Source organism: Panthera tigris, chromosome X (genome assembly GCF_018350195.1).
Source record: "Panthera tigris isolate Pti1 chromosome X, P.tigris_Pti1_mat1.1, whole genome shotgun sequence".
Classification (NCBI taxonomy): Eukaryota; Metazoa; Chordata; class Mammalia; order Carnivora; family Felidae; genus Panthera; species Panthera tigris.
In genome coordinates, this window is record NC_056677.1 from 35,857,454 (window position 1) to 35,879,150 (window position 21,697).

The 21,697-nt window shown below is 38.2% G+C and overlaps 1 protein-coding gene across 3 annotated transcripts in view; it reads left to right on the plus strand.

The window, feature by feature from the left end:
* The window catches only part of USP9X (ubiquitin specific peptidase 9 X-linked), a 154,308-nt gene that overhangs the window by 117,901 nt on the left and 14,710 nt on the right, over positions 1-21,697 (plus strand). For all 3 annotated transcript variants that reach the window (XM_042974466.1, XM_042974465.1, XM_042974467.1), the window contains exons 27-36: positions 2,406-2,514; positions 2,737-2,883; positions 3,642-3,788; positions 4,534-4,756; positions 7,433-7,653; positions 10,556-10,746; positions 15,615-15,788; positions 18,697-18,838; positions 20,044-20,797; positions 21,415-21,538. In XM_042974466.1, the coding sequence (XP_042830400.1) occupies positions 2,406-2,514; positions 2,737-2,883; positions 3,642-3,788; positions 4,534-4,756; positions 7,433-7,653; positions 10,556-10,746; positions 15,615-15,788; positions 18,697-18,838; positions 20,044-20,797; positions 21,415-21,538 (2,232 nt within the window). The remainder of the gene's footprint in view (positions 1-2,405; positions 2,515-2,736; positions 2,884-3,641; positions 3,789-4,533; positions 4,757-7,432; positions 7,654-10,555; positions 10,747-15,614; positions 15,789-18,696; positions 18,839-20,043; positions 20,798-21,414; positions 21,539-21,697) is intronic.

Below are 21,697 nucleotides of genomic sequence, written 5' to 3' on the forward strand. Positions count from 1 at the left end.
GCAGGGAAGGTGATAAGGAGTAGTAGGGAGTCCATTGAGTTGTTTTATATAGGATAGAGAAGGCTGCCTAAGAAAGTGACATATTTAAACAAAGCTCTGAAAGAGTAAGGTAGTGATCCATGTAGGATAATGGGGCAAGTGCCTTTTAACCATAAGGAACAACAGATGTAAATGTCCTGAGGCAGGACAGCAAGGAGACCAGTATGGCTGGAGCAGTGAGTGAGGAGTAGGCAGTTGTAGGAGGTGAGGTCAGAAAATAAACAGGCAGCCTGTTAAGATTTTATAGATCATCGTAACGACATGGATTTTTTGTTTGGTTTTGTTTTTTTACTATAAGTGAGATGGGAATCCTGTTTTACGGTTTTGAGCAGAAGAATCATGTGCTCTGAGTGATTAACATTTTGAGTTTATTCTGGTTGCTTTGTTGAGAATAAGTTCTAGATTGTCAAGAAAAACGGATTTTTAATCCAAATAAAACATTGACAGTGCCTGGAGGGTGGTAGTATTAGAAATGGTGAGAAATGAATTTTTGAGTAATTTGTAAAGGTGTGAGCAACAGGATTTGTTGATAGGCAAATGTTTCTTTGGAAGCATTACAGAAATCTGCATGTATGTGAGAGGTTTCATCAAGAAATGACAAATAATCTGTATAGGTCCCTACTTTATTTGGGCTGTATACCTAACTTTTTTAAAAAATAAACTAGGATAGTGCGAATGACCTATACTTTTGAAAATCTAATAGAAGTTTCTTTGGAAGCATTGCAGAAATCTGCATGTATGTGAGAGATTTCATCAGGAAATGACAAATACTCTGTATAGATCCCTACTTTATTTGGGCTGTATACTTACCTTTTTTAAAAAATTAACTAGGATAGTGCAAATGACATATACCTTTGGAAATCTAATAAAAGTTATGGACTTTCTCCCCAGAAAACTTAGGTACTCCTGACTTCAGTTTATTTGTATTCCACCAAACTCAACGCACAAATCTTCTGAAGTCCCTCTGGTTTATAAGATCATATACAAGTTTCTAGAAACATTCAGGAGGGGGGTTAGTACACAGAATATGTGCTGTCAAGTCCTTTACCTTGAGCTATAAATTTGGTTCTAAGCTGTCTGTCAGCTAGCACAAAGAAACATGATAGTTACGAAATGTAGTTTGCAATGTCTGTTAAGATACACAAATACTTGGCAGATACTTGTTAAGCATCTTCCATATGTCAGACATTGTTCTGGGTGTCAGAAACTCTGGCATCTGTAAAGCAAAGCCCTCCACTTTCTAATGGAGACAAACCACTGTCTTCTAAGCAAACAACATTTATGCATGTGGTAACTGAACTGGTTCTCAACATCTGTATTATGTCGGACACTATTCTAGGTTCTGGAGGGACAACGGTAAACTAAATATATGATGTCTCTACCCTCTTGGACATTTACTCTAGTGAGATCTATATAGTATATAATTTTTTTTAATGTTTATTTTTGGGAGAGAGAGAAAAAGCATGAGTGGGGAAGGGGGCAGAGAGAGACAGAGACACAGGATCTGAAGCAGGCTCCAGGCTCTGAGCTGTCAGCACAGAGCCTGATACGGGGCTCAAACCCATGACCCATGACATCATGACCTGAGCCGAAGTCGGATGCTTAAACAACTGAGCCACCCACATATGTATATATATAATAATATATATATATAGTGTGTGTGTGTGTGGGTGAGATTCACAATGATAAAATTCTCACTACTGGGACCATAGATAAGTTCTTCACATGGGTCATCATAGAATATTGTATAATAGAATGGTTCTCAATCTTTACTACACAAAGTCACTTGAAGGATTTGTTAAAATAACAGATTGCTGGGTACCACCCCCAGTATTTCTGATTCAGCAGGTCCGGGATGTGACCTGATAATTTCCATTTTTAACAAGTTCCCAAATGATGCTGATGCTGCTGATCTGAGGACCATGTTTTGGGAACCACTAGTATAATATAAGGGACATTACAGCAATATCCTTACTGTAATTGCAACAGAATTCCTACAGAGTTCTTTGCTCCAAAGTGCAGTTGAGTAAAAATTCTGTGGATGGCCAAAAAGACGTGTAAGATTCCCTATGGAACATCTTGTATCTAGCGGACCATTTCCAGCCTTTTTCAAGAAACCGGTGTTACAGAACATCCCTTCAACTCTTCTGTGACAATTTGAGGTTCTAGTTCTTGGCATACAGCCTACTAAGTTGTCTGTTCTATGTTGCCTTCTTAAGGGGGTATTACCTTGTATCCTTGTATTTTTACTTTTAATTTACCCTTTATTCCACCCCACCCCCTCCCCCAAAGAAAAACCAGTGTTGGAATTTCGTTATTTTTCTTCATGCAAATAATATATTAAATGTGAAACATTTTTATTTCAGAACTGTTCGCCAGGTGGCTCAGGAGCAGTTCTTTTTAATGTGCACCAGATGTTGCATGGGACACAGGCCTCTACTTTTCTTCATTACTCTGCTCTTTACCGTTTTGGGGGTGAGACATTTTTTAATATGCTTATATCAATGTGATTAATTCTGTAAACAAAGCATTCAGGAATTTATGGTTATAGGTTAAAGTTAGAACAGTCTAGATTTATTAAATAAATGATAATTTCCCATACTAATTTAATATCTGCTCTGGTTAACTCTAGGTTTTTTAAAAGTAGATTCTGAGCTTGGACATGTAAATTCACATTATTCTCTTTTATTGTTTCAGAGCACAGCCAGAGAGAGAGCCAAACATTCAGGCGACTACTTCACCCTTTTAAGGCATCTTCTTAATTATGCTTACAATAGTAATATTAATATACCCAATGCCGAAGTTCTTCTCAATAATGAAATTGATTGGCTTAAAAGAATTAGGGTAAGTTGCTTCTAATACTGTGTTTATTATATCAGTAAGAGTGTTTTGTAAAGAGTTTGTAGTTTTGAGCATTTTGGTTAAGTGAAAAATATCGAAGAGTAATAAAAAGAACTAAAGAATACCTTAGTAACTCATGAGTCACAGAATGAATGCATAACTAGTTTTATAAAATGCTTTGTTTTACCTGAAACTTGAAATACTTAATTTTAGCTTCTTGCATTTTAGAATCTTGAGCCTTTTTGCAGATTTTTATGTTCTAAAAAGTTTGAGTTGTTTTCATCAAAAATCAGTCTATAGACTAGCACTTAACTTTTGATTTTAATACTAGATACTCTTTACTCAGAATTGTGTGAGAAATTTATTTCTAAAGAGATTCATAGCTTTTGCTTGTAGCCTTCAGAAAGTTCTGAAAAGAACTTCCATCTTGCTTAGAAGGGGACGATTTGGCAAGAAAGGGAGTCTTAATTTTAGGGAATAGGTAATAGGGATTATTAAGGAGAGCACTTCTTGTGGTAAGCATTGAGTAATGTGTGGAATCACTGTATTGTACACCTGAAACTAATAGAACAAACACTGTATGTTAACTACACTGGAACACACACACACACACACACGTATATATATGTTGATTTATTTTTAAAATTATTTTAAAAGAATGGGAAGGTTTAGGGGAATTACCTCACATATGTCCAGTTTACTCTTGTCTGGCTCCTCCCTCCCTTTCATAATTTAGGCATTTGGGATTTTCTCTTTGGCAGGATGATGTTAAACGAACAGGTGAAACCGGTGTTGAAGAGACGATCTTGGAAGGCCACCTTGGGGTAACAAAAGAATTACTGGCCTTTCAAACCCCTGAGAAAAAGTATCACATTGGTTGTGAAAAAGGAGGTGCTAATCTCATTAAAGTAAGTTTTGTCCTAAGCTAGATATCATAACCTAAATGTTTGTTACCAAGTGTGTTGGTTTATAGTATGTCTTTGGTGTATTGTCTTAATTTTTTCTCTCTTCTACTTTTTAAGAATTGTTAGACTGTGCAAGTTGTTTATCATTTTTAATGAGTTTCTTTACATATGTGTAACTAAAGGAAACAAAAAGTATCAGTACATGTTATTTTTATTCAAAATGAGCTTTGGGGGTGCCTGGGTGGCTCTGTCATTTAAGCGTTTGACTCTTGATTTCAGTTCTCCATCTCCATCTCTCTCTCTCTCTCTCTCTCTCTCTCAAACTCAAATAAAAATAAATGAATAAATAAAATGAGTTTTGGTATACATATGATTAAAGGAATAAACTTATTTAAAATGTAAATTTTGTTAAGTGCTACAGTCAACCTGGGGCTTAAAAAATTTTTTTAGCCTGAGAAATTGGGTATAAGTTGTAGTAAATAGTGGTTTGACGTGGAATCTTTTTATTAGAAAATCCAAGTAAGTTTTCTCAGATGTGATGATACCTTTAATTCTGACCATTAATTTTAGCACTGTTTCCCTTCCAAGAGAGATTTCTTTCTTTCCTTAAAAAGGCATATATAGATATACACACAACTTTGTGTGTCATATGTATAAACATTATATAAAGATAGCTATACATATATGTAAAAAATATAACAGACATCTACAACTGCTAAATGTGTAATCCTCTTTTCATCTCTTGCAGGAATTAATTGATGATTTCATCTTCCCTGCATCCAATGTTTACCTGCAGTATATGAGAAATGGAGAGCTGCCCGCTGAACAAGCAATTCCAGTCTGTAGCTCCCCAGCTACCATTAATGCTGGTTTTGAGTTACTTGTAGCATTAGCGGTTGGCTGCGTGAGGAATCTTAAACAGATAGTAGATTCCTTGACTGAAATGTATTACATTGGCACAGCAATAACTAGTAAGTATAGTAAAATACAGTGTTGTGCTGACAGGTAATTCTCTGATGTGTTCAAATTCTGTTTTCCTATTTTTCTTTTAGTAAACATCTTCAACTCCTGTTTTTCTTTCAGGAACTAGGAAATGGATGTGTAATTTAACACCATTACAAGCAGAGAGCCTTGATGTAGAAAAAATATCAGTTGTTTATTAAATGTCTTCCTGTAAGGGGTTTGAGTACTTAGCAAAATAAATTTTGTCTCAGTCAAATCTGGAGTAAAACCCAAACTACAGAGTGATAACTAGTCAAAATAAGTGCCAGAGTTCAAAGCTAAAACTCAAGTTCCAGGGGCACCTGGGTGGCTCAGTCAGTTGATCGTCTGAGTTCAGCTCAGGTCGTGATCTCCACAGTTCATAAGTTAAAGCCCCACATCAGACTTGTTGCTGTCAGCACAGAGCCCGCTTCAGATTCTCTGCCCCTCCCCTGCTTGTACTGGCTCAAAAAAAAAAAAAAAAACCTCAAGTTGCATGACTTAGAAAACCTTTCAGGCCCTCCTCACTTAGAAGCTCTTTAATACTGTTTTCATATGAGCTTGAAGGAAATCTAGTTTTAAAGATTAGAAGATGAAAAGATAACCTTCTAATGCACCTTATGTTCTCAGCTAATGCCCACATGAAGCCCTTGAAATTAGTTGTGGGCTCCAGATCTTACGGATGTGGAACTGAGGCCCCAGAGGGATTGGGGCAATATTCAATGACCAAAAAAGCAGAAATAAATCAAACATAATGGAGGCTGTTTTGATTTCAGAAAACCAGTGTTTATCTACAAAGCTTAAGGATGTGTCATTGATCGTAGTAAATCTTTAAAAACATCAATTTATTTTTTGATATATTGTATTTCATAAGGACATTCTTAATAACATTTTAGGAGGTTCTAATTAAACTGCTTAAAAGGTTAGACCTGGGGCACCTGAGTGGCTCAGTCGGTTAAGGTCAAGATCTTGTGGTTTGTGGGTTCAAGCCCCACATCGGGCTCTGTGCTGACAGCTCAGAGCCTGGAGCCTGCTTTCAGATTCTGTGTCTCTCTCTCTCTCTCTCTCTCTATCAAAAATGAATAAACGTTTAAAAAAAGTTTAAGTTAAAAAACAAAAAAAAGGTTAGACCTTTAGCTATTCTAGCAAATCCATGTTCAGTGAGGTGCAGTTTTTGTTTTAAAGAAGGATCTTTGTTTTTAATAAATTCACACATTCATTTAATTTTCAGTAAGTTGAAATCCTCAAGGGGTACAGTATCATAGATTCTATGTCCAGTGGCTTTGTCCAGATTCCAAGTCCAGGAAGCTTGCTTTGGAATTTGGCATGAACCATACCATGGCTTCCATGAGCATGGGTTACCTTTCCTCAGAGTACTCTGGTTTTGTTCAGTTTCCCCACCAGGAGTCACTATGTTGTTCTTTGCTTTGTACACATGAGCACATCTCTTGAACCCAGATAAAATTAATTTCATCTTGGTCGTGAACGCTTTCAATTTTAAGATGAGCTGTGTGCTCACTCTGTTTTTGGAGAACCCCACGTCTAACCAGCAAAAAGGTAGCCTTGGACCACAGCCTTCCAGATTTGCTGTTTTAAAAGTCCTATTCTGAGTACCCCTTCACAGGCTTGAAGATGGCAGAAACAGAAAAGGCTACTTGTTTTTTAAGTAGTACGTTTGCATGGTAAAAATATGAAATACCAAAGAAGCTACATACTAAAAAGTATGTTTCCTGCCCATTTTAGTCCCCAGCTGCCCTTGAATAGCTTAACTGTTATTATCAGTTTGTGTCTGTCCTTCCAGCATCTCTGTATGGAAAATCCACATAAAAATCTTTTTCTTAGTTTTTTGTTTTGTTTTGTTTTGTTTTCTTTTTTTAATTACAGATTGTCATGTGTACACGGTGTCTTCACTTTCTTTTCCTCTTAATATGTCTGCAATTGTTCCCTATCAACACATACATATTTGCCTAATTCCATTTATTGGCTATATATTGTGCAATTCAGTATACTGTGATGTATGTAATGAGTCCCATAAGCAGTGATAATATTTACATTGTTTCCAGGTTTATACTAGTTAGAGGGAGACGTACAGTGATTTACAGTTCTCACAGAACTTTCAAACACTGCTATTTTGTTACTTCCTCAAAATAACATTGTGGATACAGGCAAAGCAAGTGTTCCTCTTCTTACATTTATTAGTAAGAAAACAGAAGCTTACCTGAAGGGGAAAGAGTTGCAAGCGTCAGAACCTGGATGTGAACCCAGTGGTGCTAAAATGCTTTAAACCTGAACAAGCTATAAAATATGTGGATGGATTTATGTTAACATGTCATGTCAGAATGAATTTGAAGACCCTTTTAAAAAACCTACAAAAGTTGAAAGTTCACAGTGACTAAATAATAAAGTGAGCACATAGAAATCAGCATCGTACAATCTCATGAAATGGTTTCAGACACTTCTGTAGAAGCAACATCCAGTGAAACGCGGGTTCTGACGTAGTGGGGTGTAGGAATCCCTACAGTGGTGGAAATGCACACTCTGTGTGCTGCTTCAGCTACCTGGAGCAGTAGTGGGGTTGTTGGTGATGTTAACTTATCAGCTTAATAGAGCTAACGGTGGACAAAAAGGCTATATTCCTGCTACAAGAATCTTTTCTCCTTTCTCAGCTTGTGAAGCGCTTACAGAGTGGGAATATCTGCCACCTGTTGGACCCCGTCCACCTAAAGGATTTGTGGGGCTGAAAAATGCCGGTGCTACTTGTTACATGAATTCTGTGATTCAGCAACTCTACATGATTCCCTCCATCAGGAACGGTATTCTTGCAATTGAAGGCACAGGTAGTGATGTAGATGATGATATGTCTGGGGATGAGAAGCAGGACAATGAGGTAAATTTTATTTAGCATTTTCCTTTCTTGTTTGAAATTCTTGTTTGAAATACCAGATACTGTCATTCTATCTTATGGAGTGTTGTACTTTCACTGGACTTGTTGACTGAGATTTAAAAATAAAGCTAGAGTCTTCCCAGCATGGGCTGCTGTGTCTTGACATAGTCTAGTGCTCACTATCTACCAGACTTAAAACTGCAGTTAATGTTCATGATAATTTATTTTTTTAGAGCTGCTGTTCACATAATCCGTTTTTGTATGTGAAAAGTGTTTAGTATAATTTGGAGTGTGCATAATGATGAGGATTTTCATTTTTATAACAGTTTAAATTATATTTTCACTTTTCTACTTGATATTTTTAATTATAGCTCCATTAATTTATGCCAAGTTATATACTATGCCAGTTTCATTTTGTGTGCTTGCTTTTAGGTTACTTTTACATTTGCCCCAGATCATAGCTCTTCTTACTTAGGAAACACACTTCTCTGTACTTTAAATATTACGTGGTCTTGTGACAAAATTTATGCTGCTTTCCGAGTATCCAGTGCACAATAAAGCTACGCAGAAGTTAGGTTGTACTGACGGATCAGGTTGGACATAACGGTGGCACGGCTCTGTAAACAAGAGAATATTGCAAAACTTAAGTTGTGGTCATGTTTATATATCCATTCTGTATTTCTTTGCTTTTATTTGATCTTTTCCTGTTCATGGCATTGGTGAGAACTGCAGAGAGAAACCAGAGTGGGGTTTTTTTTTTGTTTTTTGTTTTTGATAGAGAGCACAAGTGGGGGAGGGGCAGAGAGAAGGGGAGACACAGAATCTGAAACGAGCTCCAGGCTCTGAGCTGTCAGCACAGCTGAGACACGGGGCTCGAACCCACGAACCGTGAGATCATGACCTGAGCCGAAGTCGGACGCTCAACTAACTGTGCCACCCAGGCACCCCGAGAAACCAGAGTGTTTTAATTGTAGTTAATGTCTTTAGTGGTTCTTCCCTCATTCCCTGTCTTCAATCACCAGAACTATTTGCTCTGAGGTAGTTTAACACTTACAGGGCTTCTGAAACATAGACTTGTCCCAATTCCTTCCCAAATCCACCCAAACCACATCATCCAGGGGTTAGCATCTGCACATTTTTTACTTTTTATTTAAAAAAAACTTTTTTTAATGTTTATTTTTGAGAGAGAGAGAGCATGAGCAGGGGAGGGGTAGAGAGCAATGGAGATACAGAATCCGAAGCAAGCTCTACGCTCTGAGCTGTCAGTACAGAGCCCGACATGGGGCTCGAACTCACAGACCGTGAGATCATGGCCTGAACTGAAGTTGGAGCTTAACCGACTGAGCCACCCAGGCGCCCCCATTTTTTACTTTTTACAAAAGCTTTGTAGTGGGAATGCTTAACACCTCTACCAGATTAGGAACCACTGCTTCAAGTGGAAATTAAAATTCTAGTTCAGAATTTTACAGCCCATCACATCTCTGGGATGATGAGGGTAAGCACGGGGAGAGATAGCTGATTATATTCGCAAAGAGTAAATAAGGCAGAAAATATAGGATAAGATTCCAATAAGGTGTCCTATCTTTGCTCTCGTGGGACCTTTGCTCTGTGTTGTCTCAGCTCTCTACTGCACTTGTGGGGTGTTGTGGTTCTTTGCCTGTTGCCTGTGTTCTTTCCTTCCCTAGACTGGGAGTTTCTCATGGGCAGGGACTGGATGTTATCTGTTTCTGTATCCAAGGTCTGTGATGCCACAAACTTCTTTCCATCTCCTCAAACATGGCTGTTCTGGGTACCTCACATAAGTGGAATCGTACCATAATTTGTCTTGTTGTTACTGGCTTATTTCACTTAACATAATGTTCTCAAAGTGTATCCGTGTTCTAGCTTGTGTCCAAATTTTCTCCCTTTTTAAGGCTGAATAATATTCCATTGTATGGATAGACCACGTTTTGTTTATTTGTCCATCAGTGGACGCTTGGGTTGCTTCCACCTCTTGATCACTGTGAATGGTACTCCTGTGAACATGGGTGTATAAATATCTCATCGAGGCCTTTCAGTTCTGGGTATATACCCACGCATGGAATTGCTGGATCATGTGGTAATTCTGCTTTTAATTTTTAAGGAACTGGTCCACGGTGGCTGCACCACTTTACGTTTCTGTCAACAGTGCACAGGTGTTCTAGTTTCTTCGCACCACAGGTTTTCATTTTCATGAAGTCTAGTATGTCTCATTTTTCTTTCGTTACTTGCGCTTTTGCTGTCCTATCCAGTAATCGTCACCAAATCCAGTGTCGTGACGTTTTTGCCCTAAGAGCTTCGTAGTTTTAGCTCTTGCATTCAGGTCTTTGATCTGTTGAGTTAATTTTTGTATCTAGTGTTACGGAAGAGTCCAACTTTATTCTTCCGCATACGGCTATCTACTTTTTCTGGCATCGTTTTTTGAAGAGTGCTCCTCTTAATATGCATACTTTATTGACTGTTTATAGTTCTGAGTGAGTACCTCATAATCCTCACCACAGCTGCATATCCCCAGGAAGAAACTGAAGCTTACACAGGTTAAGTAGCTGACTTGCTCAAAGTTACCTGGCTTCTAAGTGGCAGCGCCTGCATTGGGGTCCAGTTCAGTCTAACTTACACCCAACACTCCTCTGTGTTGCCTTTATTATCGGCCTTTCCCATACATGGTCAGCATCATTCCTTCATGACAACTACTCTGTGAAATGGTGGGGATGAATACTAACTTAATTAAAATTTATAAATTGGAAGTTAAGTGCTTTGGATATAAGAAATTAGAAGTACAAATGATTAATCATTTGTTCACTAACTGTTGGGCATTTGTCTCAACATATTTTACTGTACTTTAAAGTTAGATTAGCTTATTAATGATATTTTTTTTTAATTCTAGAGCAATGTTGATCCCCGAGATGATGTGTTTGGATACCCTCAACAATTTGAAGACAAGCCAGCATTAAGTAAAACAGAAGACAGGAAAGAGTATAACATTGGTGTTCTAAGGCACCTTCAGGTCATCTTTGGTCATTTAGCTGCTTCTCGACTACAGTACTATGTGCCCAGAGGATTTTGGAAACAGTTCAGGTAAACTATAAGTGGACAGAAATGGGGATACTGCTTAAGCCTTTATGAACATCTCTGTACCCTAACATTAAACTTCCAAAATACATGTTGAAGGTATCTTTATGTTGAATGTTTAAGCAGTAGTACACTTGACCCTGAACAACATGGGTTTCAACTCCACGGGTCCACTTACACACAAATTCCCACCCCACCCACCCCCACGCCCCAATGAATACAGTACTTCCAATATATTTTCTTTTCCCTCTGGTTTCTCAATAGCATTTCCTTTTCCCTAGCATACTTTATTGTGAGAATACACACAATACATAAAACATAACAAAATATGTGTTAATGGCCTATTTATGTTGTAGGTAAGACTTCCGGTCAGCAGTAGGCTATGAGTAGTTAAGTTTTGGGGAGTCAGAAGTTCTAGGCAGATTTTCAGCTGCATGGGGGTCGGCACCCCTGACCTTCATGTTCAAGTGTCAGCTATAATATTTAAAGCTTCTTAGGTTTTTTTTTTTTTTTTTTTCTTCTTGTCTTTAAAGTTGGAGGTAGAAAGTGTCCTACTTTAGAGAGGCAGCATTCTTTTGTCTCTTAAGATGTTAGTAATTTTTTTTATTTTGAAAACTTCTAATGTACAGAAGTAGGGACAATAGTGTGAACCCCTATGTATTCATCATCCAACTTCGGCGGTTGTCAACTCAGGCCCAATCTTGTTTAATCTACATTCCCCATCTGCTTTTTTCCACATTGTTTGAAGCAAATCTCACACATTTTCACCTATAAATAGTGTAGTATTTATCTCTGGTGTTTTAAAAACATAACCATGATACTATTACCATGTTTTGTGAAAATCCTTAACATCCTTGTGTTTTTTTGAAATTGGGATCCAAATGAAGTCCATATACCTCAAATGTTGCTCTGACTCTTCCCTCTTCTAATCTTTTTTCTCCCTTGAGATTTGTTGGAAAAAAACAGGTAGTTTTACCCTGTAAAGTTTCCCACCATCTGGATTTTATTGATGGGCTCTCTGTGGTATTTTTGTATTTTCTGTTTTCCTCGGTCTACTGTATTTCCTATAAATAAAGTAGCAAGATCTAGACACTTGATCAGATTGAGGTGGTATTTTTCTCTTTTTTTTGAAACGACAGTCAAAGCTACTTTATAGGTGGTAATGTTTACCTCAGTGAGGAGAATTACATAATGTCTGTCTCCCATGATAACAGCCATTAATCGTCACTGCCTAAAGTATTTCATCAGGGTTACAACATGGCAGTATTCTAATTTTATCATTCTTTGATTTATTAGCTAGAATACGTCTATAAAAGGATACTTTCCTCACCAACAACATGGCTGTCCTCATGTACAATTTTGTAGGAAAGGTGGAATACTTTTTTTAATTAATAAAATTCTCAATTGTATCTTGGTTTTGTTTTTTTACTTATTTTAATTTCTTTTTTTAAATCATCGCCTACTGTGTGTCCTGCACTGTACTAAAATACCACAGTACAACCACCTCACTCTTTGGTGTGTATGAAAGAGGCTGTAATCCTACACAGCAGTGGGTTTTTTTAACACTCCTCAGCACTTCTTTAAGGTCTCGCACACAGCTGAGAACAGGGGAAGCGAAGGGTCACCCGACACTCCTGTCCCCATCTTCCCGGCTTCTGTCAGAGCAGCTTCCCTTTTCCCTAGAAGGACACTGTTTCAATTCCTTTTGAAACCACTGCTTTGTAGTATGATGGCTTTCCTGTGACTCACCATACAAATTCCTCTGATTCCCCTAAGCCCCCTGCTTCATCCGTAACTGGCTTGCATGCTCCACCCTCCTTCCCAGCTCTGCTTTTACTCTTTCTGTCCCATCACCTGGCATACCACACACCCTCCTCTCTGCCTACCCCAGGTTTTTCGTTCCCCAGCCTGTCCCATCTCTGCCACAAGGCTTTTAGCATTTCTGTTCTTCCTCTTCCAGATTACTCTCACACTTTTCGTGCTTCTATTTTAAAATTTATCATTGTTATAAATCATTTTCTCTCTTATAATATGTTTGTGTGTGTGTGTGTGTGTGTGTGTATTTGTTTATTTTGAGAGATGGGGAGAGAGAATCCCAAACAGGCTGCACCCTGGCAATGCAGAGCCCGATGCAAATCTCCATGTCATGAATGGTGAGGTCATGACCCGAGTCAGGTGCTCAACCAACTGATCCACGCAGGCACCTCTCTCTTCTAATACGTTTGCATTTTGATTTCTAAATTACTTCCTATACTAGTGGAACTTCCAGTTTATCTAGACTAGCACTTCTGGATTATTCTCTTTTTAAACATGTAATATACTCCTCATACATGGGGGTTAATCACATTCCCCACCCCATGCCCAATTTTTTATTTTGGAAATTTGAAACCAACGGAAAAAGCGACAAAGTAGTATAATGACCATCTTTATATTCTCTACCCAGATTTAGCAACTGGTAACATTTTGCCATGCTTGCTTATGTGTATACAGTTAGCCCTTGAACAACGTGGAGGTTAGGAGCATTGGTTCCCCTCACAGTTGAAAATCCGCATATAACTTTTGATGCCCGCCCCATAACTGGAAGCCTTTACTGATAACATAAACAATTAACATTTTGTATGTTCTGTGTATTATATACTGTATTCTTATAATCAGGTATGCTGGAGAAAAAATATTATTATGAAAATCATAAGAGAAAATACATTTACAGTACTATATTTATGGTGAAAAAAGTCCATGTATAAGTCCACGTTACTTCAAACCTTTATTGTTCCCGGTGTCAACTGTACTTGGGTTTTTGGTTCTTCTAAACCAGTTGATAGTAAGTTGTAAGCATGATCCTTTATCCCATCACACGCATACATGTGCTTCATTGTATCTGCCAAGAATAAAGACACTTCCTGGGGTGCCTGGGTGGCTCAGCCAATTAAGCGTCCGACTTTGGCTCAGGTCACGATCTCAGTTTGTGGGTTCAGGCCCCTCATCAGGCTCTTTGCTGACAGCTCAGCCTGGAGCTTGCTTCAGATACCGTGTCTCCCTCTGTCTCTCTGTGCCCTTCCCCTGCTCACACTATGTCTCTCTCTCTCAAAAATAAACATTTTAAGAAATTAAAAAAAAAATACTTTCCTACTTCTACATAATACCATTATCACACTCAATGAATTCAATTATTAAATTTAATACTGATTTAATAATGCCTAATATGGGGTACCTGACTGGCTCAGTCAGTAGAGCCTGCGACTCTTGATCTCTGGGTTGTGAATTTGAGTGCCACATTGGGTGTAGCTCTTATGAAGAAAAAAAAAGGAAAATAAATTATCTACCTTTAAATATTTTTAAAAAATAAAAATGATGCTTAATACTCATCATTATGTATTCTGATTTCCCCCAAAATATTCTTTGTAACTTTTTTTTTTCAATGCCAGACTGGTATCCTGGAAGGAACCACAAGAGGTGATTACCTCTTTAGTTTTCTTTAAAATAATGTCCCCAACTTGTCATGATTTTATGGCACTGAAATTTTTGAAGAGTTTAGACCGGTTGTCTTGCAGAATGTCTCTCACTTTGATTTGTGTGATTATTTCCTCATAATTAGGTTCAGGTTACACGTTTTTTGGCAAGAAAACGACAGTAGGTGGTATTAAATGCTTCTTATGGCATTATATTGGGAGATACATGGTATCAGTTTATCTGATTATTGGTGATATTAACCACCAATTGATCAGTTGTCTTAGATCTATTCATTATGAAAGTACCTTTTCCCTTTTGTAATTAATGGTTGACTACATGTTTGAAAGTTTGGGGACAATCGGTGATAATTTGAAATTAAGTACAATGGATTGGTGTCATTTCCAATGGTGAAATAAATTGATTTTTTTATTTTAAACTCAACTGTATCAAATGTGTTAAATATAATTGGAATAAGATGATTTACTATGTAGAAAAAATGTTACAAATACTGCATCAAAAGACAATTCCTCTACCATATTTAAAATACATTTGTCATAATTCTTAGAATGCTTTCAAACTTCTATTCTCTATGTCACTCTGTAAATAAAAATTAGATGTCATTAATATTTTCCAGCAGTGTATAGGTTTTTAGCAGTGTCTGGTCTCATTTTTGTGAAACACCCAGTCGAAGACTTGTTTTCTCAAGATTGGTTTGCATACTTTACTCATTACTCAGACCATGTCAAACCTTTCTCTTTTCACTTGGAAAAAGCAGTTTAATTAAGATTAAATAGGGGTGCCTGGGTGACTCAGTCAATTGGGTGTCAGACTTTGGCTCAGGTCATGATCTCACAGTTTGTGAGTTCAGGGCCTGCATCAGGCTCTCTGCTGTCAGCTCAGAGCCTGCTTTGGATCCTCTGTTCCCCCCCCCCCCCCCCGTCCCTCCCCCACTCATTCTCTCATGCTCTCTCTCAAAAATAAACATTTTTTTTAAAATAAATTAATCTCCACACTGTACCTATAACATGAAATTTAAGCAAAATGAAAGAAATAGTAATTTATAACCTTTACCTAAGAGTGAGATCCACCACATGCTGTCTTCAAGTAGAATCAGAATGCATGCACTCACCATGTTACCTGAAGCAGCCAGCTTTGTTGGATCCTGTCATACCTGTCAGCCACACTGGCAGTTTACAGTGACGCCTCTTGCACTGGAGTGCACTTTCACTCTGAGCCTCAGTTTCTCTCCCACTACACTCTATACATAAAGAGCGTTTATTTTTTTTTCTACTTCTGTAGTTGAGGGGGGGAAAATGTGTTTATGTATTGTCATTTGTGGTGTATCCCTTTTCTTCTCCTGAAAAAAGATTGCATATGTTGTTAGAGTATGACATGTTACATATTTTATTCCATTTATTTCTTAGGCTTTGGGGTGAACCTGTTAATCTGCGCGAACAGCATGACGCTTTAGAATTTTTTAATTCATTGGTGGATAGTTTAGATGAAGCTTTGAAAGCCTTAGGACATCCAGCTATGCTAAGTAAAGTCTTAGGAGGTTCCTTTGCTGATCAGAAGATTTGCCAGGGCTGCCCACATAGGTAAGTGCCGGTTATCTATTTAAATTGTACTGTTGATTTACTAACAAAAATAAAACCTTGATTATGTACAAGAGTGGAGTATGCCACCAATTTATATGCCTCAGACTGGATGAATTACAGTGTGGGTACCTCACTATTGTGGGTTTCGATTTTGTGTGTGGTGGTGGTGGTGGCTTCATGGAGGTTTTTGGTTCTTTGTTTGCTTGTTTTGGGGATTTCGTTTTGGTTTGGGTTGGTCAAATAACTTTTGGTTCCTTTTGATTTATGTGTGGTCATTCCTGGGAAAATCAAATAACATTTTGCATGTAGCTACAGGTGTTACTTATAAATTTGCCCTTTATGTTAGAATTAAAGTAAGTAAGCTTAGGAAATGACAGACATGGAGTACTATTTCCTCTGTAAGTGAAATACTAATTTTTTAAAAAAATTTTTAAATGTTTATTTTTGAGAGAAAGAGAGCGTGAGTGGGGGAGGGGCAGAGAGAGACGAGACACAGAATCCGAAGCAGGGTCCGGGCTCTGAGCTGTCAGCACAGAGCCCGACGCAGGACTGGAACTCAGCCCGTGAGATCATGACCTGAGCTGAAGTTGGACACTTTAACCGACTGAGCCACTCAGACACCCGTAATTTTTAAAATAGCATTGATTATGGTGGGGTACCTGGGTGGATAAGTTGGTTAAGCGTCCAACTCTTGATTTTGGCTCAGATCATGATCTCATGGTTCATGACATCTAGCCCTACATCAGTCAGGCTCTGTGCTGACAGTGCAGAAACTGCTTGGGTTTCTGTCTCTGGCCCTCCCCTGCTTGTGCTCTGTCTCTCTCAAAATAAATAAACATTTAAAAATTAAAAAATAGGGGCACCTGGGTGGCTCACTCGGTTGAGCGTCCAACTTCAGCTCAGGTCATGATCTCACAGCTCATGAGTTCGAGCCCCGCGTCAGGCTCTGTGCTGACAGCTCAGAGCCTGCAGCCTGCTTCAGATTCTGTGCCTCCCTCTCTCTCTGCCCCAACCCACTCACATTCTGTGTCTGTCTCTCTCAAAAATAAAATAAACATCAAAAAAAAAAAAATTAAAAAAAATTAAAAAAAATTAAAATTAAAAAATAAAACAGCATTGATTATGGTGTGAATATCCTTAAAGTATGTTTTCAGTAGAAAACAAAACAAGAGTTGACTGAACAAATTGTGTTTTTGACTTAAACGGGAAATTAAGGGCTCTTACTGAAAATAGTTAAACGACTGTTATAGTTCACTCTTGTAGGTACACGTTTATCCCTGTCACATGGAAGTTTTACTTCGGAACTTCTCTTGCATGTTATTGATTAATGTTGCTTTCATGTCACTTTTCACCAAAATATCACAGTAAGACCGTGTTTTCTACAAGCCCAAACATTATTATATATAGTGTTGTGTGTGTATATGGCTGGTGGGAGTGCTTCATAATTTTGGTCAAAGGGAAATGATTGGTGGAGAGGTAATGAGAAGTTTCTGTGAGGTTAAACCGTTCACTCAGAACAAGACCCATGTATTGTTCATGTAGCCTGGACAACTTTTGGTCCTTTTGGAAGACCTTTTGCATTACGTGGGCGATAAAACTGTCATTTTAACCTTTTGTTTTTAAAATAGCCACCTTTTTGGTCATTTATTCTAATCAGTCCTTCTTGGTTTGTTTTAAACTTGGTTTTGTTATGTTTTCAAAGTTATTTGGAAATTATTGCTTTTCTTTGCTAAGTGAAAATGTCCAGAGAGCACGATCATAGGTAAGATCCCTAAAGTTCAGATATCTGCTCCACAACTAAGCTAGTTTTGTTATTAGCACATGCCAGAAGGTTATGTAAAGAATCCCAAGTCTGTCTGTTTTAGAGTATTATTTGTGTAGATCACAGGTTAACAAATTGTGCACCATAGGTCAAATCCAGCCTTGCATCTGTTTTTATAAAGGGTTATTGGAACATACCCATCTCTTTACCTGCTCTCCGGCTTCTTTCCCTGTAACAGCACAGTCAGAGACCTCATGGCCCAAGAAAAGCTTGTAATCATTACTTTTTATAGAAAAATGTTGCTGGCTTCTCATCTTCAAGTGCCCTACTTTTTAAGTGAAGTCATAAGTTTTGACTCCTTTTTTCTCTTTTATGGGTTGTTCCTTCATTATAGTAAGTAGCAGTGCACTTAATATCTACTTCATATTCCATTTGTGCCACTTAAAAATACCTTTGTCTACCTTTTTTCCCCTAACTAAACTGAAAAGCCCTAAATATAAGGGACTGTCTTCAACAGTGGCTATTCCAGAGTACTTTTATCAAAGGCACTTTGAATATATTTGTTGAATGAATTTGATGGTTGAGAGTGTATTCCCCACATCCCATGTTCTGAATTTATGGAATGTGTCTCCTCAGAAATCTGAAAATCCCCTTAGTAGAAAATTTCCACAAGGTGAGATTCTATCTCTGATAGTTGACCTTTCCCGATGTTTCCAGATGTTGATGAATTCATGCTTTGGTCTTGGCATGTATTTAACCACCTAAACAGGTGACGGTGGAAGCAGCCCAGTAGACTGTAAAGACTTTAAGCTGTGAAGCTAGACAGACCGGCTTCAAAACCGTTTTGCCTAGTCATCTTGACCAGATTAACCTTTCTGAACCCCTGTTCCTTCATCTCTGAAATGGAGATGGTGTAGGTTTGTCATGAAGACCAAGAACCCGGTGCATAGATAGTGTATAAACAACTTAATGTGGTGCCCAACACTGGATAAGTGACCCAAAAACATGTCATTTATTGCTAATTTTCTGTGGCTTACGGGTTTCATGTTACAAGTATCACAAATTTAGTTTTCATTAAGTCTGTAACTAAAAATGTTTAGAAAACTAAGAAATCCTTTTTGATTATTTCTTAAATGATACCTTTAGATACGAGTGTGAAGAATCTTTTACGACTTTGAATGTAGACATCCGAAATCACCAAAATCTTCTTGATTCTTTGGAACAATATGTCAAAGGAGATTTATTAGAAGGTGCAAATGCATATCATTGTGAAAAATGCAATAAAAAGGTATGACTTATCCAGTTTTTTAAAGTAATTATGTTTCCCTTTAATGGATTTGAAAGTTGATTGCTTTTGTCATCAGAGTTCACCCTCTTTTTATTCCCTACCCTGCTTTGTTAGAGTGGTAACAGAAGGTAGTTAAGATAACTGATATAAAGGTTTTTCAGGGATAGAAGATTGAGAGAAATTAGTGCCAGAAGGGCTAGGGAAATGGGTGAGAGTGAACATATTAGAAATCATAATAGTTTAATACCACATTCTCTTCTTGGAGTTCCACATACTCTTTCCATCCATGTCCATCCAAACTGCGATTGAACCCCTCAAAGCTATAGAGCTGGTGGGAAAACATTTCTCCTATCATATCTAGTTATTGTAAAGACCAAGAAGTTTACTGAAACCTTCATTAATTTGGTCACATGAGATTTTTAGGCCCACCTAATAAAGTTTTATCTCTGGGCACTTACAATGTGTATCTTTCTGGGCTCCCAAATTTTCTCACGTCCCAGTCACCTGTATTGTTTTGACATTTGCACACCACCTAAGGAGATATTACAGTCTAGAGGTGGAGACGAGAACTGTAAAACCATACTGCCTGTCACCCACGCTCTGAGGCTTGAGGCAAGTGACACCATCTCTGTGCTGCTCCTGATCCCCTCCCCACTCTCCCCACTCTCCCCACTCTCCCCACTCTCCCCACTCTCCCCACTCTCCCCACTCTCCCCACTCTCCCACTACCATTCAGTCGTTCCTGTCTGGTGGGCTGTTAAGATTAAACGTGCTACTGCTCAGGCAGTACTGAGCATACTATCTGGCACTTAATGGCCCAGGAAATACTAGCTGCTATTACATTTCTTCAGTTGGCTCAAAACAAAGCACACCTTCATTAGAATAACAATAAGTGTCAAACAAGTAACGATGATTAGATGGCAGTGACAATATAGAAGCCAGGCAGGCAGTGAGTAATGTCTGCCTCACTACTGTTTGCAATTTGTAACAAGTGGCATCAGCTATTTCCATATTAGTGTTAGCATTTTTTGAAATACCCAGTGTGACAGAATCACCTTGATTGTATTCATTGGCATGTGTTTTCATTTATAACCTCAGATTTGTCTTAAAGAGAATTTAATGCTATAATTTTCTAGGTTTTTTTTTTTTTTTTTTTTGCAGTGGATTATAAAAGAACATCTAGTAACTTGCTCTGTTTATTTTAGGTTGATACCGTAAAGCGCTTGCTAATTAAAAAATTACCTCCTGTTCTTGCCATCCAACTGAAACGATTCGACTATGACTGGGAAAGAGAATGTGCAATCAAGTTCAATGATTACTTTGAATTTCCTCGCGAGCTGGACATGGAGCCTTACACAGTTGCAGGTGTCGCAAAGCTGGAAGGAGATAACGTAAACCCAGAGAGTCAGCTGATACAACAGAATGAGCAGTCTGAGAGTGAGACGGCAGGAAGCACGAAATACAGACTTGTGGGTGTGCTGGTGCACAGTGGTCAAGCAAGTGGGGGACATTATTATTCGTATATCATTCAAAGGAATGGTGGAGATGGCGAGAGAAATCGCTGGTATAAATTTGATGACGGTGATGTAACAGAGTGTAAAATGGACGACGACGAAGAAATGAAAAACCAGTGTTTTGGTGGAGAGTACATGGGAGAAGTGTTTGATCACATGATGAAGCGCATGTCATACAGGCGCCAGAAAAGGTGGTGGAATGCTTACATACTTTTTTACGAACGACTGGATACCATAGACCAGGGTGATGAGTTGATAAGATACATATCCGAGCTCGCTATCACCACAAGACCCCATCAAATTATCATGCCATCAGCCATTGAGAGAAGTGTGCGGAAGCAGAACGTGCAATTCATGCATAACCGAATGCAGTACAGTTTGGAATATTTTCAGTTCATGAAAAAACTCCTTACATGTAATGGTGTTTACTTAAATCCTCCACCAGGTGAGCATCAAGAATTTAGCTTCTTAGGGGTGCCCGAATGGCTCAGTCAGTTAGGCGTCCGACTTCGGCTCAGGTCATGATCTCACAGTTCAAGCCCTGCGTTGGGCTCTGCACTGACGGCTCAGAGGGTGGAGCCTGCTTCAGATTCTGTGTCTCCCTCTCGTCCTCTGCCCCTCCCCCTGTTTTGCACATATGCACTCTCTCAAAAATAAGTATTTTTAAGAAGTAAGCTTTCGTTTAAAAAAGAATTTACCTTCTTAGTGATGAAGCAGAACTCTTAATTTACTTGCAGGATTTCCTACAGGCGTCGACACATTTGCATCTTTACTTTGGGCTACTTTAAAGCCATATTTCAGATGACTTACCTTTGAGCAGCATGTATTTTCTTGCTATTTGGAAAGAGAGGAGCTTTTGTTTATTATACCAATTTGGTTTTGACTCCAGCATTAGTTTGAAATACCCTTTACTGGAGTAAGAATTTCATAAGTAGCCGGGTGGGGTGCGGTTAGCAAAATTAAGACTTCTGGAAATCAATGGAAATGCAGACTTGTTTGAAAATGGAGCTTAGACATAGAAATTTGCTTGTTTGTTTTTAACGTATCTGCATTTTTTTATAGGGCAAGATCACCTGTTGCCTGAAGCAGAAGAAATCACTATGATTAGTATTCAGCTTGCCGCTAGGTTCCTTTTTACCACAGGATTTCACACCAAGAAAATAGTCCGTGGCTCTGCCAGTGATTGGTATTACTTTGGGTTTTCATTCCTATTATACTTAGTTTGGTTCTTTAATATATGGCTTTATTTTTTTCAAATCATGATAATGTTTCAGATCTAGAATGCAGAATACAAAGACTCTTGGTAGCAGTAGTGAGAGAAATCATACTAAAATAGTTATGTGGC